The sequence below is a fragment of the Anolis sagrei genome, chromosome 11, assembly GCF_037176765.1.
Source record: "Anolis sagrei isolate rAnoSag1 chromosome 11, rAnoSag1.mat, whole genome shotgun sequence".
NCBI lineage: Eukaryota > Metazoa > Chordata > Lepidosauria > Squamata > Dactyloidae > Anolis > Anolis sagrei.
The window spans coordinates 17187644-17205733 of record NC_090031.1 but is presented as its reverse complement, the minus strand read 5'-3'; the positions used below and the strand labels follow the sequence as shown (position 1 = coordinate 17205733).

The 18090-nt window shown below is 42.6% G+C and overlaps 1 protein-coding gene across 1 annotated transcript in view; it reads right to left on the bottom strand.

Annotated features, from left to right (window-relative positions):
- Window positions 1–18090, bottom strand: part of NUP214 (nucleoporin 214) — an 81459-nt gene that overhangs the window by 10285 nt on the left and 53084 nt on the right. The window contains exons 27-32 of the mRNA XM_060757160.2: window positions 16291–16411; window positions 9267–9334; window positions 6229–7722; window positions 4257–4321; window positions 2474–2627; window positions 656–832 (exon numbers count right to left, since the gene is read on the bottom strand). Coding sequence (XP_060613143.2) covers window positions 656–832; window positions 2474–2627; window positions 4257–4321; window positions 6229–7722; window positions 9267–9334; window positions 16291–16411 — 2079 coding nt within the window. The remainder of the gene's footprint in view (window positions 1–655; window positions 833–2473; window positions 2628–4256; window positions 4322–6228; window positions 7723–9266; window positions 9335–16290; window positions 16412–18090) is intronic.

Genomic DNA, 18090 nt, shown 5'->3' with positions numbered 1-18090 from the left:
ATTCTTCTTCTTGTCTTCCTCCCTCCCTTTTCTTTCCCTTCCTCTTAATAACTAAATAATGAAGGGTGAGGAGTTGGCGCTTTTGCCTCCGCAGGAGAAGGAGGTGACGGAGACAAGGAAGGGAGGACAGCAGAAGAAAGAGCGGAGGTCCTTCTTCTTTCCCACAGAAAATGACTACAATCCACCGCCGTGTTGAGGGGTAATGGAGGCTCATCCGCTTTCTAATGGTGGAGATATTTTCCTAACGCCCAGTGTAAGCTTCAGAATCAGAAATGGAATCCAAACCTTTCTCATGCTTTTATGAATCTGCCTTTAACAAAAGGAGCTTAAATTCTGCCAAAAAATTTTAAAAAAGGAAGTGATGAAGATATCTGGGCAAGATTTTAGATTTCTTTAAGGGTAAAAAAGGATAGAAAGAGTCCAGGCCAAATAGCAACCTGGGCGACATTCAAAACCAGAGGCTGCAGATGTTTATACACCCAAAAGTACCAAATTCTACCCTCTTTTGCATCCAGGTAAACACTTCCTTCCTGAAAAGATAAACCGTTGCTCTATAGGAGCCACAAGGGAGCCTTCTCGGTCTCAGGAAGGACGTTTCAATCCTCAAAAAGTCTCGTTTAAACTGCATTGAAGTACATTTGGGAAACCCCAGTACCTGCTTTGGTGGGGCTGGAGAATCCGAATCCCTGGGAGGCCACACTCCCTGCGCCGGAGCTGAAGGTCCCGGCCCCCATAGGTTTCTGTTCACCGAAGGAAGAAGGGGCGGCAGTGGCAGCAGGACTTCCAAACCCAAAGGCCTTGGCCCCGCTGTTCCCAAAAAGGCTTGACGTGCCTGGGACGAGAGGGAAGGAGAGGCTGTTATCCCACACCACCCTTTTCACAGTATAAGGCAGTATATATGAGTCCCCCCTCGGGGGTTGAGACGGGCAGGGTAGAAATGCGTGAAATAAATAAATTGTACAACTTAGGAGGAGTGAGAGGCTGGAACTAAATAGGCTAAACCTCTTCTGGCGCCTCCCTTTTCAAGCATGTATAGTACGTACTGCACAGTGTGTTGGTGGGAACACTTGAAGAACTAAAAGAGAGTCCTCTATACAAGAGCGAGACTTCTTCCCAAGCTCGACACCTTCCTTTTTAGCTGTTCTGAATGCTGAACTGGTAGTAACCACACATATCCTAGGAAAGCTTCTGTTATCATCCCTTCGGCTTAGCAAAACATTACAAAGAGTATATCGTATATGGACATTGTTTCCTCTTAGTCCACATAAATGCAACATTAACTATGAATTAGGATGGATCTTGTGTGCCTTCAAGTCATTTCTGACTTAGGGAAATCCTAAAGCAGTGGTTCTCAACCTTCCTCATGTCGCGACCCCTGAATACAGTTTCTTATGTTGTGGTGACCCCCAACCATAAAATTATTTTTGATACTACTTCATAACTAATTTTGCTACTGCAATGGATCATAATGTAAATATCTGATATGCAGGATGTGTTTTCATTTACTGCATCAAATTTGATACAAATATCCTATACCCCCAAATTTAAATACTGGGGGCCTTGGGGGGATTCATTTGGGAGTTGTAGTTGCTAGGATTTATAGTTGACCTACAATCAAAAAGCATTCTGAACTCCACCAATGATGGAATTGAACCAGTGTTGGAACACACAACTCCCATGACCAACAGAAAATACTGGAAGGGTTGGTGGGTATTGATCTTGAGTTTGGAAGTTGTAGTTCACGTACATCCAGAGAGCAATGTGGGCTCAAACAATGATGAACAAACTTGGCATGAATACTCAATATGCCCAAATGTGAACACTGGTGAAGTTTCGAGAAAATAGATATTTGGGAGTTGTAGTTGCTGGGATTTATAGTTCACCGACAATCAAAGAGCATTCCGAACCCCACCAAGAATACAATTGGGTCAAAGTTCCCACACAGAACCCCCAGGACCAACACAAAATACTATTTTTTCTGATGTTCTTTGGCGACCCCTTTGACACCCCCTCGCGACCCCCCCACGGGTCCCGACCCCCAGATTGAGAAACACTGCCCTAAAGCAACCCTCTGCAGGCCTTGTGCAGGCTGCATCCAGATCCCGGGCCAATTATACTCTTTTTATTATTATTACTAGCTGTACCACCCTCCCTCTTTCTCTCCTTTCTCTCTCTCCTTTCCCGCTCTCTTTCCTTCGTTCCTTTTTTTCTTTACTTCTCTCTTTCCTCCCTCCCTCCACCCCTTCTCTTTTCCTTCTTCTTTCTCTCCTTTCTTCCTTCTCTACCTCTTTCTTTCTCTCCTTCCTTTGCTCTTTGCTTCCATCCTCCCTTCTCTCTTTTCTCTCTCCTTTCTTCTCTCCCTCTTTCCTTCCTTCCCTTTTCATCCAGAGCTATGCCTTGCACACAAATCAAAAGATTCAGCAAAGAAGGAGAGGAATGGAAGAGTGGAGGAAGGAAATCCATCTGCGCTTACTTTGTGTGGCCGAGGAGCCAAAAGCGCTTCCGCCAGCGCCAAAGGGGTTCTTGTTGGCCGCCTCCTGGCTGGGCTTTCCTCCCAGGCCGCTGAAGAAGCCCCCGCCTCGTCCGCTGCCGGCGGACCCAAAGAGACCCGCGCCGGGTGCTGGCTGCTGTAGAAACAGGCAGAGAGAGTGGCAATAAGAAGAGGGGCTCCAAAGAGCCTCTGCAAGGGGCCCGGGCATTTGGAGACCTCCCCTCTTTCATTTCCATTGGGTTTCGACTCTGAAAACTCTGTCCTTATAGTGACCAATTGGATGTTTTCCTGCCTCAGAGCTGTGATACTGGAATGCAACAAACTTTTTAAAGAGAGGGCCAGGTTACAGTCCCTCAAACTGTTGGCGGGCTGGATTATTGGAAAAAAACCCATATATATCTTGTAAGCCACTCTGAGTCCCTTTCGGGGTGAGAAGGGCGGCACATAAATGTCGTAAATAAAGAAATACATTGTAAAGGTTTCCTTTGAGATTGAGTCTAGTCGTGTCTGACTCTGGGGGTTGGTGCTCATCTCAATTTCTAAGCCGAAGAGCCGGCGTTGTCCATAGACACCTCCAAGTTCATGTGGCCAGCATGACGGCATGGAGCACCATTACCTTCCTGCAGAAGCAGTACCTACTGATCTACTCACATTTCATATTTTCGAACTGCTAAGCTGGCAAAAGCTGGGCCTAACAGGAGGAGGTCATCCTGTTCCCCCGATTCGAAACGCCAACCTTTTGGTCAGCAAGTTCAGCAGCTCAGCAGTTTAACATGCTGTACCACGAGAGGGCCCTACTATATATATATATGTATATAATTATATAGTATTAGTATTCATATTCATATTATTATACCTAGCAGTTCGAAAACATGCAAATGTGAGTAGATCAATAGGTACCGCTCCGGCGGGAAGGTAACGGCGCTCCATGCAGTCATGCCGGCCACATGACCTTGGATGTGTCTACGGACAACGCTGGCTCTTCGGCTTAGAAATGGAGATGAGCACCACACCCCAGAGTCAGACATGACTGGACTTAGTGTCAGGGGACTACCTTTACCTTACCTTTATACATTATTAGTTATACACTAACAGATATACATACAAAGGCCATCCCTGAGTTACAAACATATGGCTTACAAAGAACTCCTAGTTAAGAAAAATGGGGCTCAGACCACAGGAGGTGAGATGAATCTTATTATTATTTTTATTATGATATTATTTTATATATTATTTTATTATATATTATTACTATATTATTATATATATTATTGCTATTATATATATATATATTATTATTATTATATATAAAAGGTAAAAGGTAAAATTATTACTACATTATTATGTAATATAATTGACTGGCTGCCCTGACACGACAAATAAATAAACTATATTATTATTATTATTATTATTATTATTATATATTAGGAAGTCCCTGAGTTACAAACATATGACTTACATATGACTCGTAGTTAAGAGGGCTGAGACAACAGAAAGTTAGAAGAATCTCCCCTTGGAAGGAAGGGAAATCCACTCTTGGAAGAGTTATTATCGGGGTGGGGAGGGTCTCCCACAACAAAATCTTCAAAATCCCATTCAAAATCTTCTGAAGAGGGGCGCAGACAGCAAGGAAAACTCCACAGGAGTGTCCATCCTTCCCTATGCTACCCATAGCTAATTATATAACAATAGATCTGGACCAAACAGGGGAGGAAGAAAGGTTACAGATGCTATCAATAATAACGATAATAGGAATAATAATTACCTGGCCAAAGAGGCCGCCGCTTGGGTTGGCTGCTTGCCCAAAGACAGTGCTGCTGGAACCAAAGGCTAGAAAAGGAAAAATAAATAAGGAAATTCAAATGGTGACAAGCAGAGGTTACATGAGATACTGTTCCAATAACTGATTACAATTTGGTTATTAATCAAAGTAGGAATCACCCAAAAAATGAACTGCATACTTCCCTACCTGACATCATCATCATCATCATCATCACTATTGTATTATTATTATTATTATTATTATTATTATTTCTTCTCTCCTCCTCATAGGGACTCATGGAGGCTAACAATAACAATGTCATCAATAATACTAATAATAATAATAATAATAATAATAATAATAATAATAATAATAATGGCAGCTACCTTGATATAATAATAATAATAATAATAATAATAATAATAATAGTTATATTTCTACCCTCCTCTTTCTCCCAATTGGGTCTCAATGAGGCTAACACTAACATAATCATTATTATTATTATTGATTATGCTATTGTGTATGTATGTATGTGTATATATATATAATGTTATTGTTTTATGTTTTTATATTATTACGTTACTGTTATATATTGTTACATTATCATTGCTTATGCTATTGCTATATATTTTATATTATTATTGCTTAAGCTATTGTTATTATTATTGCTTAAGCTATTGTTCCTGCTTCTTGGCAGGGGGTTGGACTGGATGGCCCATGAGGTCTCTTCCAACTCTTTGATTCTATGATTCTATATATTTTTATATTACTATTGATTATGCTATTGTTATATATTTTATCTATGTATATAATAAAAGTCAGTGTTTGTATGCGGTGGAAGTGTGGCGGACGTAGGGCAGTGTATGTGCAGGCTTTCTGATTGGCTGCCACTGTGGTGCTATTTGCATATGGCCTCTGATTGGCCAGCCTGAAAGTTCCAAGATTCTGAGGTGACAAGAGAGGAGAGAAAAGGGGCTAAGGCTGTGTCAGAAATTTACCAATACAGACCAAACTTGGCACACAGAGCCCGCAAGACCCACTCTACATCCTACTGCAGTTTGGAGGAGGATGGACCATGGATGATGGGACTAGCAGTACCATCACTCACTTTCTGAGACCGCTGTGAACCTCATCCAATGACTGATCAAGACCAAACTTGGCACACAGAGCCCGCAAGACCAACTCTACATCCTACTGCAGTTTGGAGGAGGATGGACCATGGATGATGGGACTAGCAGTACCATCACTCACTTTCTGAGACCGCTGTGAACCTCATCCAATGACTGATCAAGACCAAACTTGGCACACAGAGCCCGCAAGACCAACTCTACATCCTACTGCAGTTTGGAGGAGGATGGACCATGGATGGTGGGACTTGCTGTATTTTCACTCACTTCCTGAGACCACAGCAACATTCATCCAATTACCAATAAAGACCAAACTTGGCACACAGAGACACAATTCCTTTCTCAAATAACCCGGGCAGCGCCGGGTCCCCAAGCTAGTATTATTATAATTATTGATTATGCTACTGTTATATATTTTATATTATTATTGCTTATGCTATTGTCATATAGTTACATTATTAATTATGCTATTGATATATATTTCATATGATTACGTATACTATTGTTATATATTTTATCTTACTATTATTATTGCTTAAGCTATTGTTATATATTTTTATATTACTATTGATTATGCTATTGTTATATATTGTTACATTATTATTGATTATGCTATTGTTATATATTTCATATTATTATTGTTGATTATACACAAACATTTTTAAAAAACCAATTAAATATTTGTGTCATGGATACACGTTGCCATAAAAAATATGATCAAAATGGCGTTTAAAACTAAATATCCTCCCCACAACCTCCCCAAAGGTCTGATGGCCAAAATAGAGGTCTCAAGTTCATGCGCTTGTTGCTATGACTCCCCTTTCCAAACCATAACTCCCTGCATTCACCTGATGCCTGGCAGAAACTGAACCCGGCTGAAGAGGTTGGTGTTGTGGCGGCGCTCCCAAAGACGGAGCCGGCCTGCCCGAAAGTGGAGCTCTGCCCGAAGGCCGGGGCCCCGCTTTGGCCAAAGAGTCCCGTCGTGGTGGAGGAGGAAGAAGAGGACGGCTGGCCAAACGAGAAGGAGTTGACGGTGCTGGTGCTGGAGGGCGCCCCAAAAACCCCGCTGGAAGTCGAAGAGGCAGCTGGTTGGCCGAAAGTGGGAGCGGCCCCGAAGGCGGCCTGGTTGAAAGTAAAGCCGCCAGCAGAGGTGCTGGCTGGCGGCCCAAAGGCCGGCGTTTGACCGAATGACGGCTGCCCGAAGCCAGCGGTGCCAAAGGCAGTAAACCCGGTCGCAGCCGGAGGAGTCGTGACAACGGATGTGGATGCTGGGGTGGTTGCTGGTTGGGCGAAGAGTGAGGGTGCCGTCGTGGTGGCTGTTGCAGGGATCTGGCCGAAGAGGGATGCCGGAGCCGCAGGAGCATCTGTCACGGGTTGGCTGAAGGCCGAGGTGGCAGTAGACGCAGGAGGCGGCGCAAAGATGGAAGGCGCTGTGAACGCAGAGGCCCCCGTCACCGGAAGAGACGTGCTGGTCGTTTCCACTGTGTTCGCTGGAGGAGGAGGCTGTTCCAGAGCGGGGGCCTTCCCTTCAGCCTTTGGATCTGTTGGAGCAGCAGTGGCTGTGGCACTAGTGGCCTCCGAGGTGGCTGTGGGGTTTTCAGGGTCTCCGGGAGGAGCAACCAAAGCTGGCATCTCCGGAGGAGCGTCTGGCCCCGGCGAAAGCGTTTGGGGCAAATGTTCCTCCGTTGTCGCCTCACTAGGAAGCTGCTTCTCGGGGATGGGGATGGCCGTTCTGACCTCTTCCTCTGCTTTGCTTGTTGTGGCGGAAGTCAAAAGGCTTCCAAAGGAGAGGGCGCTCGATGTGGGGGGAGAGGAAGAAGCCGGCGGGGTGGTGCCTGGTTGAATCCCAAACGCGAAGGCCGACTTTGCACTGCCCGCAAAGGCCGAAACAGGGCCTGTTCCAACCAACTGGACGCTGCCAAACACGGTGCCAGCGGCAGCTGACGTGACCTCTGTTGTCTCGGCGTTTGCGACAGTTAAGCCTGAAGGCACGGCAACTACTTTAGAAGGAGCTTTGGGTGGGCCGAGCTTGGCATTCTCATCTGCCGGACCGACTCGGAGTCCTGAGAAGCTCCCAATGGTTTCTCCGATGACAGGGAGGCCCTGAGAAAGGTGCTCTCCTTGCTTCTCCATCTTGTTTGGGGTAGAAGCAACAGGGACGGGAGCCAGGGCCACGGTGGTCGGGGGGCAAGGGTCACCAGAGCCACTTCCAGCCACAGAGGAGGCGGGAAGAGCGGCCGGTTTGGCAGACCCAAAAGCAAAGGAGGATTCCGCAGAGGTCCCAAATTTCATGCTCCCGGCAAGAGAAAAGGCATCTGGCGGGTTCGGCTCTTTCGTTGTGGCTACAGAGGAAGAAGGGAGAGAGAAAGGAAGACATTTTTAGGAAGGACATCACTCCCATAGAGTTTAGGTTTGGCTCTGGGCATTGTCATAGACTGGAGCTTTACAAACTTTCTATTGAGATCTTTCACAACCTAGTCATTTCTTTTTACTAGGGTAGGCATGAACAAACTTGGGCCCTCCAGGTGTTTTGGACTCAACTCCCACCATTCCTAACAGCTTCAGGCCTTTCTCTTTCCCCCCTCAGCCACTTAAGCTAGATGATAGAGTGATAGACCTAAGAGAGGCCTACCTTCATGTCACAATAGATAGATATAACGCTTAAGTGGCTGAGGGAAAAACCTCTCTGGATGTTTATAAATATAATATAATATAATATAATATAATATAATATATATACATATATTGATAATATTATAATGTAATACAACATAATACTACTAATAATATGATATTATAATTATATATTTTATATTGAATGTAATATTACAGTATAATGTTATAGTACAAGGTAATATATAATAATATTGTGCCATGGCAATAATATAATATATTGTATTTACTTTTTACTTGTTTATTTATTTATTTCGAGGTTTTATATACCGACCCTCTCACCTTCAAAGAGGGATTCAGACCGGTTCACAACATGTGTTAACATACAAAGAATATACAATAACAACACAATGCCACTTCATTACACGGTTAAAATATCAGCACTTTACACGTTAAAACATTATCATCACAGTTAAAAGAGCCAAATCATCCGACACCATCACAATACCATTCATCATCCTCCTTTCATGTGGGCAAAGAATTAAATCAGTTGTCAAATGCCGCGTTCCACAACCAGGTCTTTGTTAGTTTCCTAAACGTCATGAGGGAGGGGGCAGTTCTGATCTCTAATGGCAGGGAGTTCCAAAGTCGAGCCGCTCTGAGTCCCCTTCGGGGTGAGAAGGGCGGCATATAAATGCCGTGAATAAATAAATAAATGGAGGCCAGGTGGCCATTCATTGGGAGGGCTTTGACTGTGTCCTCCTGCTTGGCTGAAGGGGGTTGGGATAGATGCCCTTTTGGGGATCTCTTCCAACTCTAGGGAAGTATAGACTGCTTGGGAGTCCACGCAAATGGGTCTGTGGTAGATTAGTTTCCTTTCTCTACATTTTTTTTTGCATTCATTCCTTCCCACTGTATCCTCCCCGAGTCCATCTCTGCTTCTTTCCTTGCAGACGTTCAAGCTGAAGGCCAGCCTGGCCGCAATGGAGTCTCAGCTGGAGAAACCCAATTGCAAGTTGAGAGTTGGCTTTTACTCCGAAATGCTCCGAGAGGCACCCCGAGGAGACGCCCTCCAGGACTTGTGGAAGGGTAGAGATAGGGATATTTCCATATCGAATTCTACTCTGAGTCCCACCTTCAACCATTCGCATTAAGCCGATATTTTTGAGACTCAACCCCATCTCTCTGATTGAGTGGAAGGCAATCCACAAAAGCGGACAGTATCCCATACCCGTTACCCATAACAGTATGAACAACGTTTTAATGGATTTACCTGGTAAAGCTGTAGGGCCAGATGTGGCCGGGGAGGACGTGGCGGTGGCGGCAAAGTTAAATCCAGGCCTATGTTTATTAAAAAAAAATGGGGAGGGGGGAGAGAAACAAAATTTAATACAATGTTTAATTCAAATTGTAGATTTCAAATTGTATTAAAAGGTTTTAAATGTAAGCTGCTATGAGAAAAAAGTGGGGTATAAATAAACACAGTAATAATAGGGTAAAGGTAAAGGTTTTCCCCTGACGTTAAGTCCAGGCGTGCCTTACTCTGGGACATGGTGCTCATCTCCATTTCTAAGCTGAAGAGCCGGCGTTGTCCGCAGATATCTCCAAGGTCATGTGGCCACTGGCTTGACTGCATGGAGCACCATGACCTTCCCACCAGAGCGGTATCTATTGATCTACTCACATTTGCGTGTTTTCGAACTGCTAGGTTGGCAGAAGCTGGGGCTGACAGTGGGAACTCACCCCACTCCCCAGATTCGAACCACTGAGCTTTTGGTCAGCAAGTTCAGCAGCTCAGCAGTTTAACTTACTGCTCCACTGGGGGCTCCAATATATATATATATATAAATACACACTCTCTCTATATCTACACAAACACAATATAATATATTATATACACACAAACTCTTTCTTTCTCTCTCTCTCTCTATATATATATATACACAAGCACAATATAATAAAACATTATAATATAATATGTATTGTATTGTCGAAGGCTTTCATGACCGGAATCACTGGGTTGTTGTAAGTTTTTTCAGGCTATATGGCCTCTAGAACATGACCATATAGCCCCAAAAAACTTACAACAATCCATAATATATATTCAGACTACACACACACACACACACACACACAAGAAACAGGCAAAAATGGGAGCTTACCCTGCTCCCCGGATTCGAACCATCAACCTTTTGGTCAGCATGTCCACCCACTGTGCCACTAGGGGCACCACCGTAATAATAATAATAGTTTGATTCTGTTTTAATGTTTGCTTATTTGTAGATTTTAAATCGTATTAAAATGCTTTTAATGTAAGCTGCTTTGAGCCTCTTTGTTGAGAGAAAAAGCGGGGTATAAATAAACACAATAATAATAATATAATATCATAATAATAACAATAGTTTTCTTTTTTTCTTTCATTTTTAGTAGCATGAATATTATATTATTAGTTTTAAATTGTTGTTTAGTAAGACAACAATTCTTCTTCTTCTTCTTCTTATTATTATTATTATTATTACTACTATATCCAAAGTGTACACTACTATTACTACTATATCCAAAGTGTCATTTAGCTTTTCACTATTTAGTTTTTTGAAGTTTTAAGTCCTTTCTGCTCTCTTTATTGGAGGGGGGAGGTTATGAGTGATAGTCACTTAGAATCATAGAATCATAGAATCAAAGAGTTGGAAGAGACCTCATGGGCCATCCAGTCCAACCCCATTCTGCCAAGAAGCAGGAATATTGCATTCAAATCACCCCTGACAGATGGCCATCCAGCCTCTGCTTAAAAGCTTCCAAAGAAGGAGCCTCCACCACACTCCGGGGCAGAGAGTTCCACTGCTGAACGGCTCTCACAGTCAGGAAGTTCTTCCTAATGTTCAGATGGAATCTCCTCTCTTGTAGTTTGAAGCCATTGTTCCGCGTCCTAGTCTCCAAGGAAGCAGAAAACAAGCTTGCTCCCTCCTCCCTGTGGCTTCCTCTCACATATTTATACATGGCTATCATATCTCCTCTCAGCCTTCTCTTCTTCAGGCTAAACATGCCCAGTTCCCTAAGCCGCTCCTCATAGGGCTTGTTCTCCAGACCCTTGATCATTTTAGTCGCCCTCCTCTGGACACATTCCAGCTTGTCAATATCTCTCTTGAATTGTGGTGCCCAGAATTGGACACAATATTCCAGATGTGGTCTAACCAAAGCAGAATAGAGGGGTAGCATGACTTCCTTAGATCTAGACACTATGCTCCTATTGATGCAGGCCAAAATCCCATTGGCTTTTTTTGCTGCCACATCACATTGTTGGCTCATGTTTAACTTGTTGTCCACGAGGACTCCAAGATCTTTTTCACACGTACTGCTCTCGAGCCAGTTGGCCTGTTAGGGGTATAGTGTCCATATTTGGTGTCAATTTGTCCAGTGGTTTTTGAGTTATGTGAATCCCACAAACACACATTACATTTTTATTTATATAGATAACAACAGCAACAACAACTTGATTTTTGTAGCCTACCTCCATCTCCCTAAAAGGAGTCAGGTGGCTTACATATGACACAAGGTGTCTAAAAGCAACACATAAAATAAACACACAGTACAATACAAAAAAGTAAAACCAATAGCACATAAAACAACAATTTTTAAGTCTTTGAGAAGCTGGGGCCAATGGGAAAAGTGAGAAACCCACTTATTTCCCCACTTCTCAACTATTATCGACATTTGGGCTACAGGCGCCATCGAGTCGATGTCATGGGATTGTGATGCTTCGGATCCCAATTCGACCCAATTTAAAAGTCACAGAGACTAGTCACTCTCAATAACATTTTGCAGCCTTGAAATATTGTTTCCCTGAAATTTCAATCCGGGCGAGAGACGATGCCCTTGCCAGCACTCTCCCTTATGTAACCGGAGGCTCCAGATGGTGACGGGATCATTCGGGTGCTTCCTCCTCCGCAAAGGGATTACCCTCCTTTCCCTTTCAAAGAGACAATTCAGCTTCAGGGATGGGGCATTTCCCCTTCTTCCTCCAGCTGAACTCCCGCCCTACAAGCATCCACATCTATATACATAAAAATGTAACGTTCGTTTGTGGGATTAACATAACTCAAAAACCACTGGGTGAATTGACACCAAATTTGGACAGTACACACCTAACAACCTAATATATGTCCTTCACTCAATTCTTTTTGATTTTATCATTTGGGAGTTGTAGTTTCTGGGATTTATAGTTCACCTACAATCAAAGAGCATTCTGAACCCCACCAATTATGGAATTGAACCAAACATAGCAGACAGGACTCCCATGACCAACAGAAAACACTAGAAGGGTTTGGTGGGCATTGACCTTGAATTCTGGAGTTGTAGTTCACCAATATCTAGAGAGTACTATGAACTCAAAAGAATGATGGATCTGGACCCAACTTGGCACGAATATTCCATATGCCCAAATATGAACACAGATGGAGTTTGGGGGAAATAGACCTTGATATTTGGGAGTTGTAGTTACTGGGATTTATAGTTCACCTACAATCAAAGAGCATTCTGAACCCCACCAATTATGGAATTGAACCAAATGTGCATACTGGACTCCAATGACCAACAGAAAACACTAGAAGTGTTTGGTGGGCATTGACCTTGAGTTCTGGAGTTGTAGTTCACCTACATCTAGGGAGCACTATGAACTCAAAATAATGATGGATCTGGACCAAACTTGGCACGAATATTCCATATGCCCAAATATGAACACAGATGGAGTTTAAGGGAAATAGACCTTGACATTTGGGAGTTGTAGTTACTGGGATTTATAGTTCACCTACAATCAAAGAGCATTCTGAACCCCACAAATGACAGAATTGGGGCAAATTTCCCACACAGAACCCCCATGACCAACGGAAAATACTTAAGGCCATCCAGTCCAACTCCCTTCAGTTGGAGAGAAAAGGGAAAAAGGGAAAAACATTTCAGAAATCACCCTATAAGAGCTGCACTTACCCATACTTATAGTAAATATAAAGACAAACTATACCAAAAAACACCAATGTGGTTTTCTCCCAATGAAGCCTATCACAAAAGAGAATTACCTCGAAACATATGGCTGACGTATAACCAACTATTAAAGTTCAGAGGACAGGAAATAATACTCAAATCACAAGAATTGACTTCAATAGATTCCACTATTTCTTGGTTTCACTATCACCAGATTAGGGGAAACTTTAACATGGACAGTAAAATGGGCTTCAAAACGAAAAAAAACCTTCTGGGACAAAATATGAAATACAGACACAAAAATTATAAGAAAAATATATAACCAACTCCTAATATGGGCCACAGAAACTGAACAAATAAAAAATAATATGATAAATTGGTCAAGAGATATAGGCCGTTCCATACCCCTAGCAGACTGGGAAGAAATTTGGCAAAAAAAATTAAATACACATACGCTACAGATCTTAAGGAGAACTGGTATAAGATCTTTTATAGATGGTACTTAATACCAGAGATTAAGTTACCAAAAATTACTAAAGACAAATCAAAAGACTTATGCTGAAAATGTGGAAAAGAAAAAGGTAAATTCATCCATATGTGGTGGAACTGCAGAAAAGTAAAAAAATATTGGTTACAAATACACAAAAAGATAGAAAAAATCCTAAAAATAAAATTTGACCCAAAGCCAGAAATATTACTATTAGGACTATTAGACTTTAAAATAGGAAAATAAAGATAAGATGTTTTTCTACCTAATAGCAGCCGCAAGAATGTGGAAAACCAAAGAAATCCCAACAATGGACCAATGGACAGCAAAAATAATGGACATAATTAATATGGACATATTGACATAAAGAATTTCACAGAACTATACAAAAACCCAAAGAACTGACTGGAAAGCAGTGCTAGAATTCATAAAAGGTGAAAATAAAGAGATGTATATAATGGACTTGTAATTGAAATCCAAGGACTACATAAACAAGAAGATGACAACTGACCCAAGCAAGGAAATAAATATGTATGCTGGAGTGTGTGTATATATACGGACAAACAAATAGAAGAATATATTATGTATACATACCTACAAGTGTACATATATGTAGAACCATATGAGACACCCTGGGTGAACCTGGAAGTACCCGACCTATCCCATCCCCATCCCAGTATCCCCTCCCCATTTGGATTCACATTTGGGGTTTATAACAACCAGACTGGCTGGAAAATTCCTCTGCTTCTCTAATATACACATGAAATCATGCCTCCTCCCATGACTTCCTGATATGGGTCTCTTCTCTAACAAGCGCCGTGACCTTCAGAAATTTGAGCAGCACAAGGTTTACAAAAACTGAGTCTCCTTTCAACCAGCTCATTATCTTGTAACTCATTATTCTCTCCACCTGGGATTTCTGCCTCTAAACTCGTTTCCCTAGAGCAGGGATCCTCAAACTTTTTAAATAGAGGGTCAAACTGTTGGAGGGCCAGATGATGATGATGATGATGATGATGATGATGATGATTATTATTATTATTATTATTATTATTATTATTATTATCTGCAGTATGGGCCAGCCAGATTATAATGTGAGAAAAAAAGAAGGGCTCAATATTGTCTCCCATGTTGTTTAACATCTACATGAAGCCGCTGGGGGAGATCATCCGGAGTTTCGGAATACGGTGTCATCTGTATGCGGATGATGTCCAACTCTGTCACTCCTTTCCACCTGCTACTAAGGAGGCTGTCCAGGTCCTGAACCGGTGCTTGGCCGCTGTGATGGTCTGGATGAGGGCGAACAAATTGAAATTGAATCCAGACAAGACAGAGGTATTCCTAGTCAGTCGCAAGGCCGAACAGGGCATAGGGTTACAGCCTGTGTTGGATGGGGTCGCACTCCCCCTGAAGACGCAGGTTCACAGCTTGGGTGTGACCCTGGACTCATCGCTGAGCCTGGAACCCCAGGTTTTGGCGGTGACCAGGAGAGCATTTGCACAGCTAAAGCTTGTGCGCCAGCTGCGCCCGTATCTTGGGAAGTCTGACTTGGCCACGGTAGTCCACGCTCTGGTTACATCCCGTTTAGACTACTGCAACGCTCTCTACGTGGGGTTGCCTTTGAAGACAGCTCGGAAGCTCCAACTAGTCCAACGCTCGGCAGCCACGATTTTAACAGGAGCGGAGCGCAGGGAGCATACAACCCCCCTGTTGCGCCAACTCCACTGGCTACCGATCTGCTACCGGGCTGAATTCAAAGTGCTGGCGTTGGCCTTTAAAGCCCTAAACGGTTCCGGCCCAAGCTACCTATCTGACCGCATCTCTGCCTATGAACCCACCAGGACTTTGAGATCTTCCGGGGAGGCCCTGCTCTCGATCCCACCTGCTTCTCAAGCTCGGCTGGCGGGGACGAGAGATAGGGCCTTCTCGGTGGTGGCTCCTCGGCTGTGGAACGCCCTTCCTACGGACATTAGACTAGCACCATCTCTAATGGTATTCCGCAAAAAGGTGAAGACCTGGATGTTTGTGCAGGCGTTTGAGTAATTTAGTGCAATCTGGTAATGGAACATAGGAATGGAACAATGGACAACGAACCTGGACTACGCTTGGATGATGAGAAGATTGGGTACGGTTGTTTTTTGTAATAATTGTGCATTGTAATTGCTTATTGGTAATTTATGGATAATGTGTTAAGTCAATTGTTATATGTTGTATGGAACCACTGCTGTTTCTACTGTTTGTGAACCACTGTGAGTCGCCTTCGGGCTTGAGATACAGCGGTATATAAGCAAAGTAAATAAATAAATAATAATAAATAAATGAATTCCTATGCACTGTACATATCTTATTTGTGGTGCAAAAAAAAACCCCACTTTAAAACAACACAATAATCAAAATTACGAACAATTTTAACAAATATAAACTTATTAGTATTTCAATGGGAAGTGTGGGCCTGCTTTTGGCTGATGAGATAGGATTGTTGTTGTTGTTGTGTGCTTTCTAGTCATTTCAGACTTAGGTTGACCCTGAGTAAGGGACGGGTAAATGACCTTGGAGGGCCGTATTCAGCCCCTGGGCCTTAGTTTGAGGACCCCTGCCCTAGAGAATGACTCTTCTGCACCATCTCTACACCACTCTGGAATGTGACCTTCACTAACTGCTGGAGACACAGACTGATCCTTTTCAGGGTTAAATTCATACAGTTCATGTTGGCTCGCAGGCCAAGAGTTCCCATGATCCACTTCCCCATTTACATCGACATCAGCCACAACAATACAGCACACATACAGGAAAGCGGGGAAGGAAACCCTGATGAAGGGGTGAAAGTACAGACCCAGAGGAGGAGGAGGCGAAGGTGAACAGCTTGTTGAACTGGGCAGCTGTGGACGGGATCGGCGGCGTGGAAGACGAGGAGACGGCAGCGACCACGGGCTTCGCGGGCCCTGATACGGGTACTGCAAGAACAACAGAGGGTTACACTATGCGACACAATTTGAAAATTGTCCTGTTCCTAGTTTGAAAGTATTATTGCTATTTAATTGTGTGGTCCTTTCTTTGAAAATAGTTGTCCTGCTCCAGAAACTTTGTTGTTTCTGTGGCTGAACTGGTTGAGACTCGATGATGGAAAACTAGAGCAAAATATGCTGCAAGACGTCCCACAAAAATGAAGTTTTGGCAGTTTAATCAACTTTCCCCATGTTTATATGCTAGAAACAATTAGGGAGAGGACAGTTTTAATCCAGAAACAAAAATCATGGTACACAATGTCATGGGAGGTGCAACACAAAGCTGGCGGAGGCAGGGCAAAGGCATTGGGCATCTAAGGACAATTTCACAACTTGCACTCCCTTCCCAAAGGCATTATATACATATAATGTATATGTGTTTGTTTGTATCAGTATTTGTTTGTATGAATTTTCCAAACATAATAAATACACACACACGGATGTTTGTTTGTTTGCATAAGTATGTATGTATGTATGTATGAGTATATATATTATTTTTATTATTTATTGTTTTAATGATTGCTTATGTACTGTCTAATTATGATTTATGCTTCATTGTCGCTTTATTATTGTGGTTGTTATGGATTGGAATCGCGTCAATGTTTGTTTGTATCTATTGTATGTATCTGGAAGTTGGAGCCATCTTGCAAAATGCATATAAACCAGCAGATATACATAGGCAGGGCTATTGTCTAAATGTGTCTAAAGCTTTCTAGAAGATTCTGCCTATACTGCACAGGTGCAGGAAACACCATATGTGCAATTTCACAGAGACCACGATGAAAAAAATGTATAATTTGTATGTATCTTGTTTGTAAGAATATTTGGATGAATGTTTGGAAAATTCATACAAACAAATACTGATACATACAAACACTATATATTCATACAAACATAGATACAAACATTATATCTATCTATCTATGTATGTATGTATATGTATCTATGATTGGTGTGTGTGTATGTATGTGTATGTATATATATATATATATATATGTGTGTGTGTGTGTGTGTATGTATATGTATATGTATGTATGTATGTTTGTGTGCATCTGTATATATCAGTGTTTCTCAACCTGGGGGTCGGGACCCCTGAGGGGGTGGCGAAGGGGTGTCAGAGGGGTTGCCAAAGACCATCAGAAAACACAGTATTTTCTGAAGGTCATGGGGATTCCATGTGGGAAGCTTGAGCCAATTCTATCGTTGGTGAGGGTCAGAATACTCTTTGATTGTAATGTACCATAAATCCCAGCAACGACAACTCCCAAAAGTCAAGGTCTATTTTCCCCAGGCTCCACCAGTGTTCACATTTGCACATATTGAGTATTTGTGCCAAGTTTGGTCCACATCCACCATGAGTGAGTACACAGTGCTCTCTGGATATAGGTGAACTACAACTCCCAAACTCAAGGTCAATACCCACCAAACCCTTACAGTGTTTTCTGTTGGTCATGGGAGTTCTGTGTGGCAAATTAGATTCAAATCCATCGCTGGTGGAGTTCAGAATGCTCTTTGATTGTAGGTGAACTATAAATCCCAGCAACTACAACTCCCAAATTACAAAATCAATCCTCCCCCAACCCCACTAGCATTTACATGTGGGTGCATTGGGTATTTGTGCCCAGTTT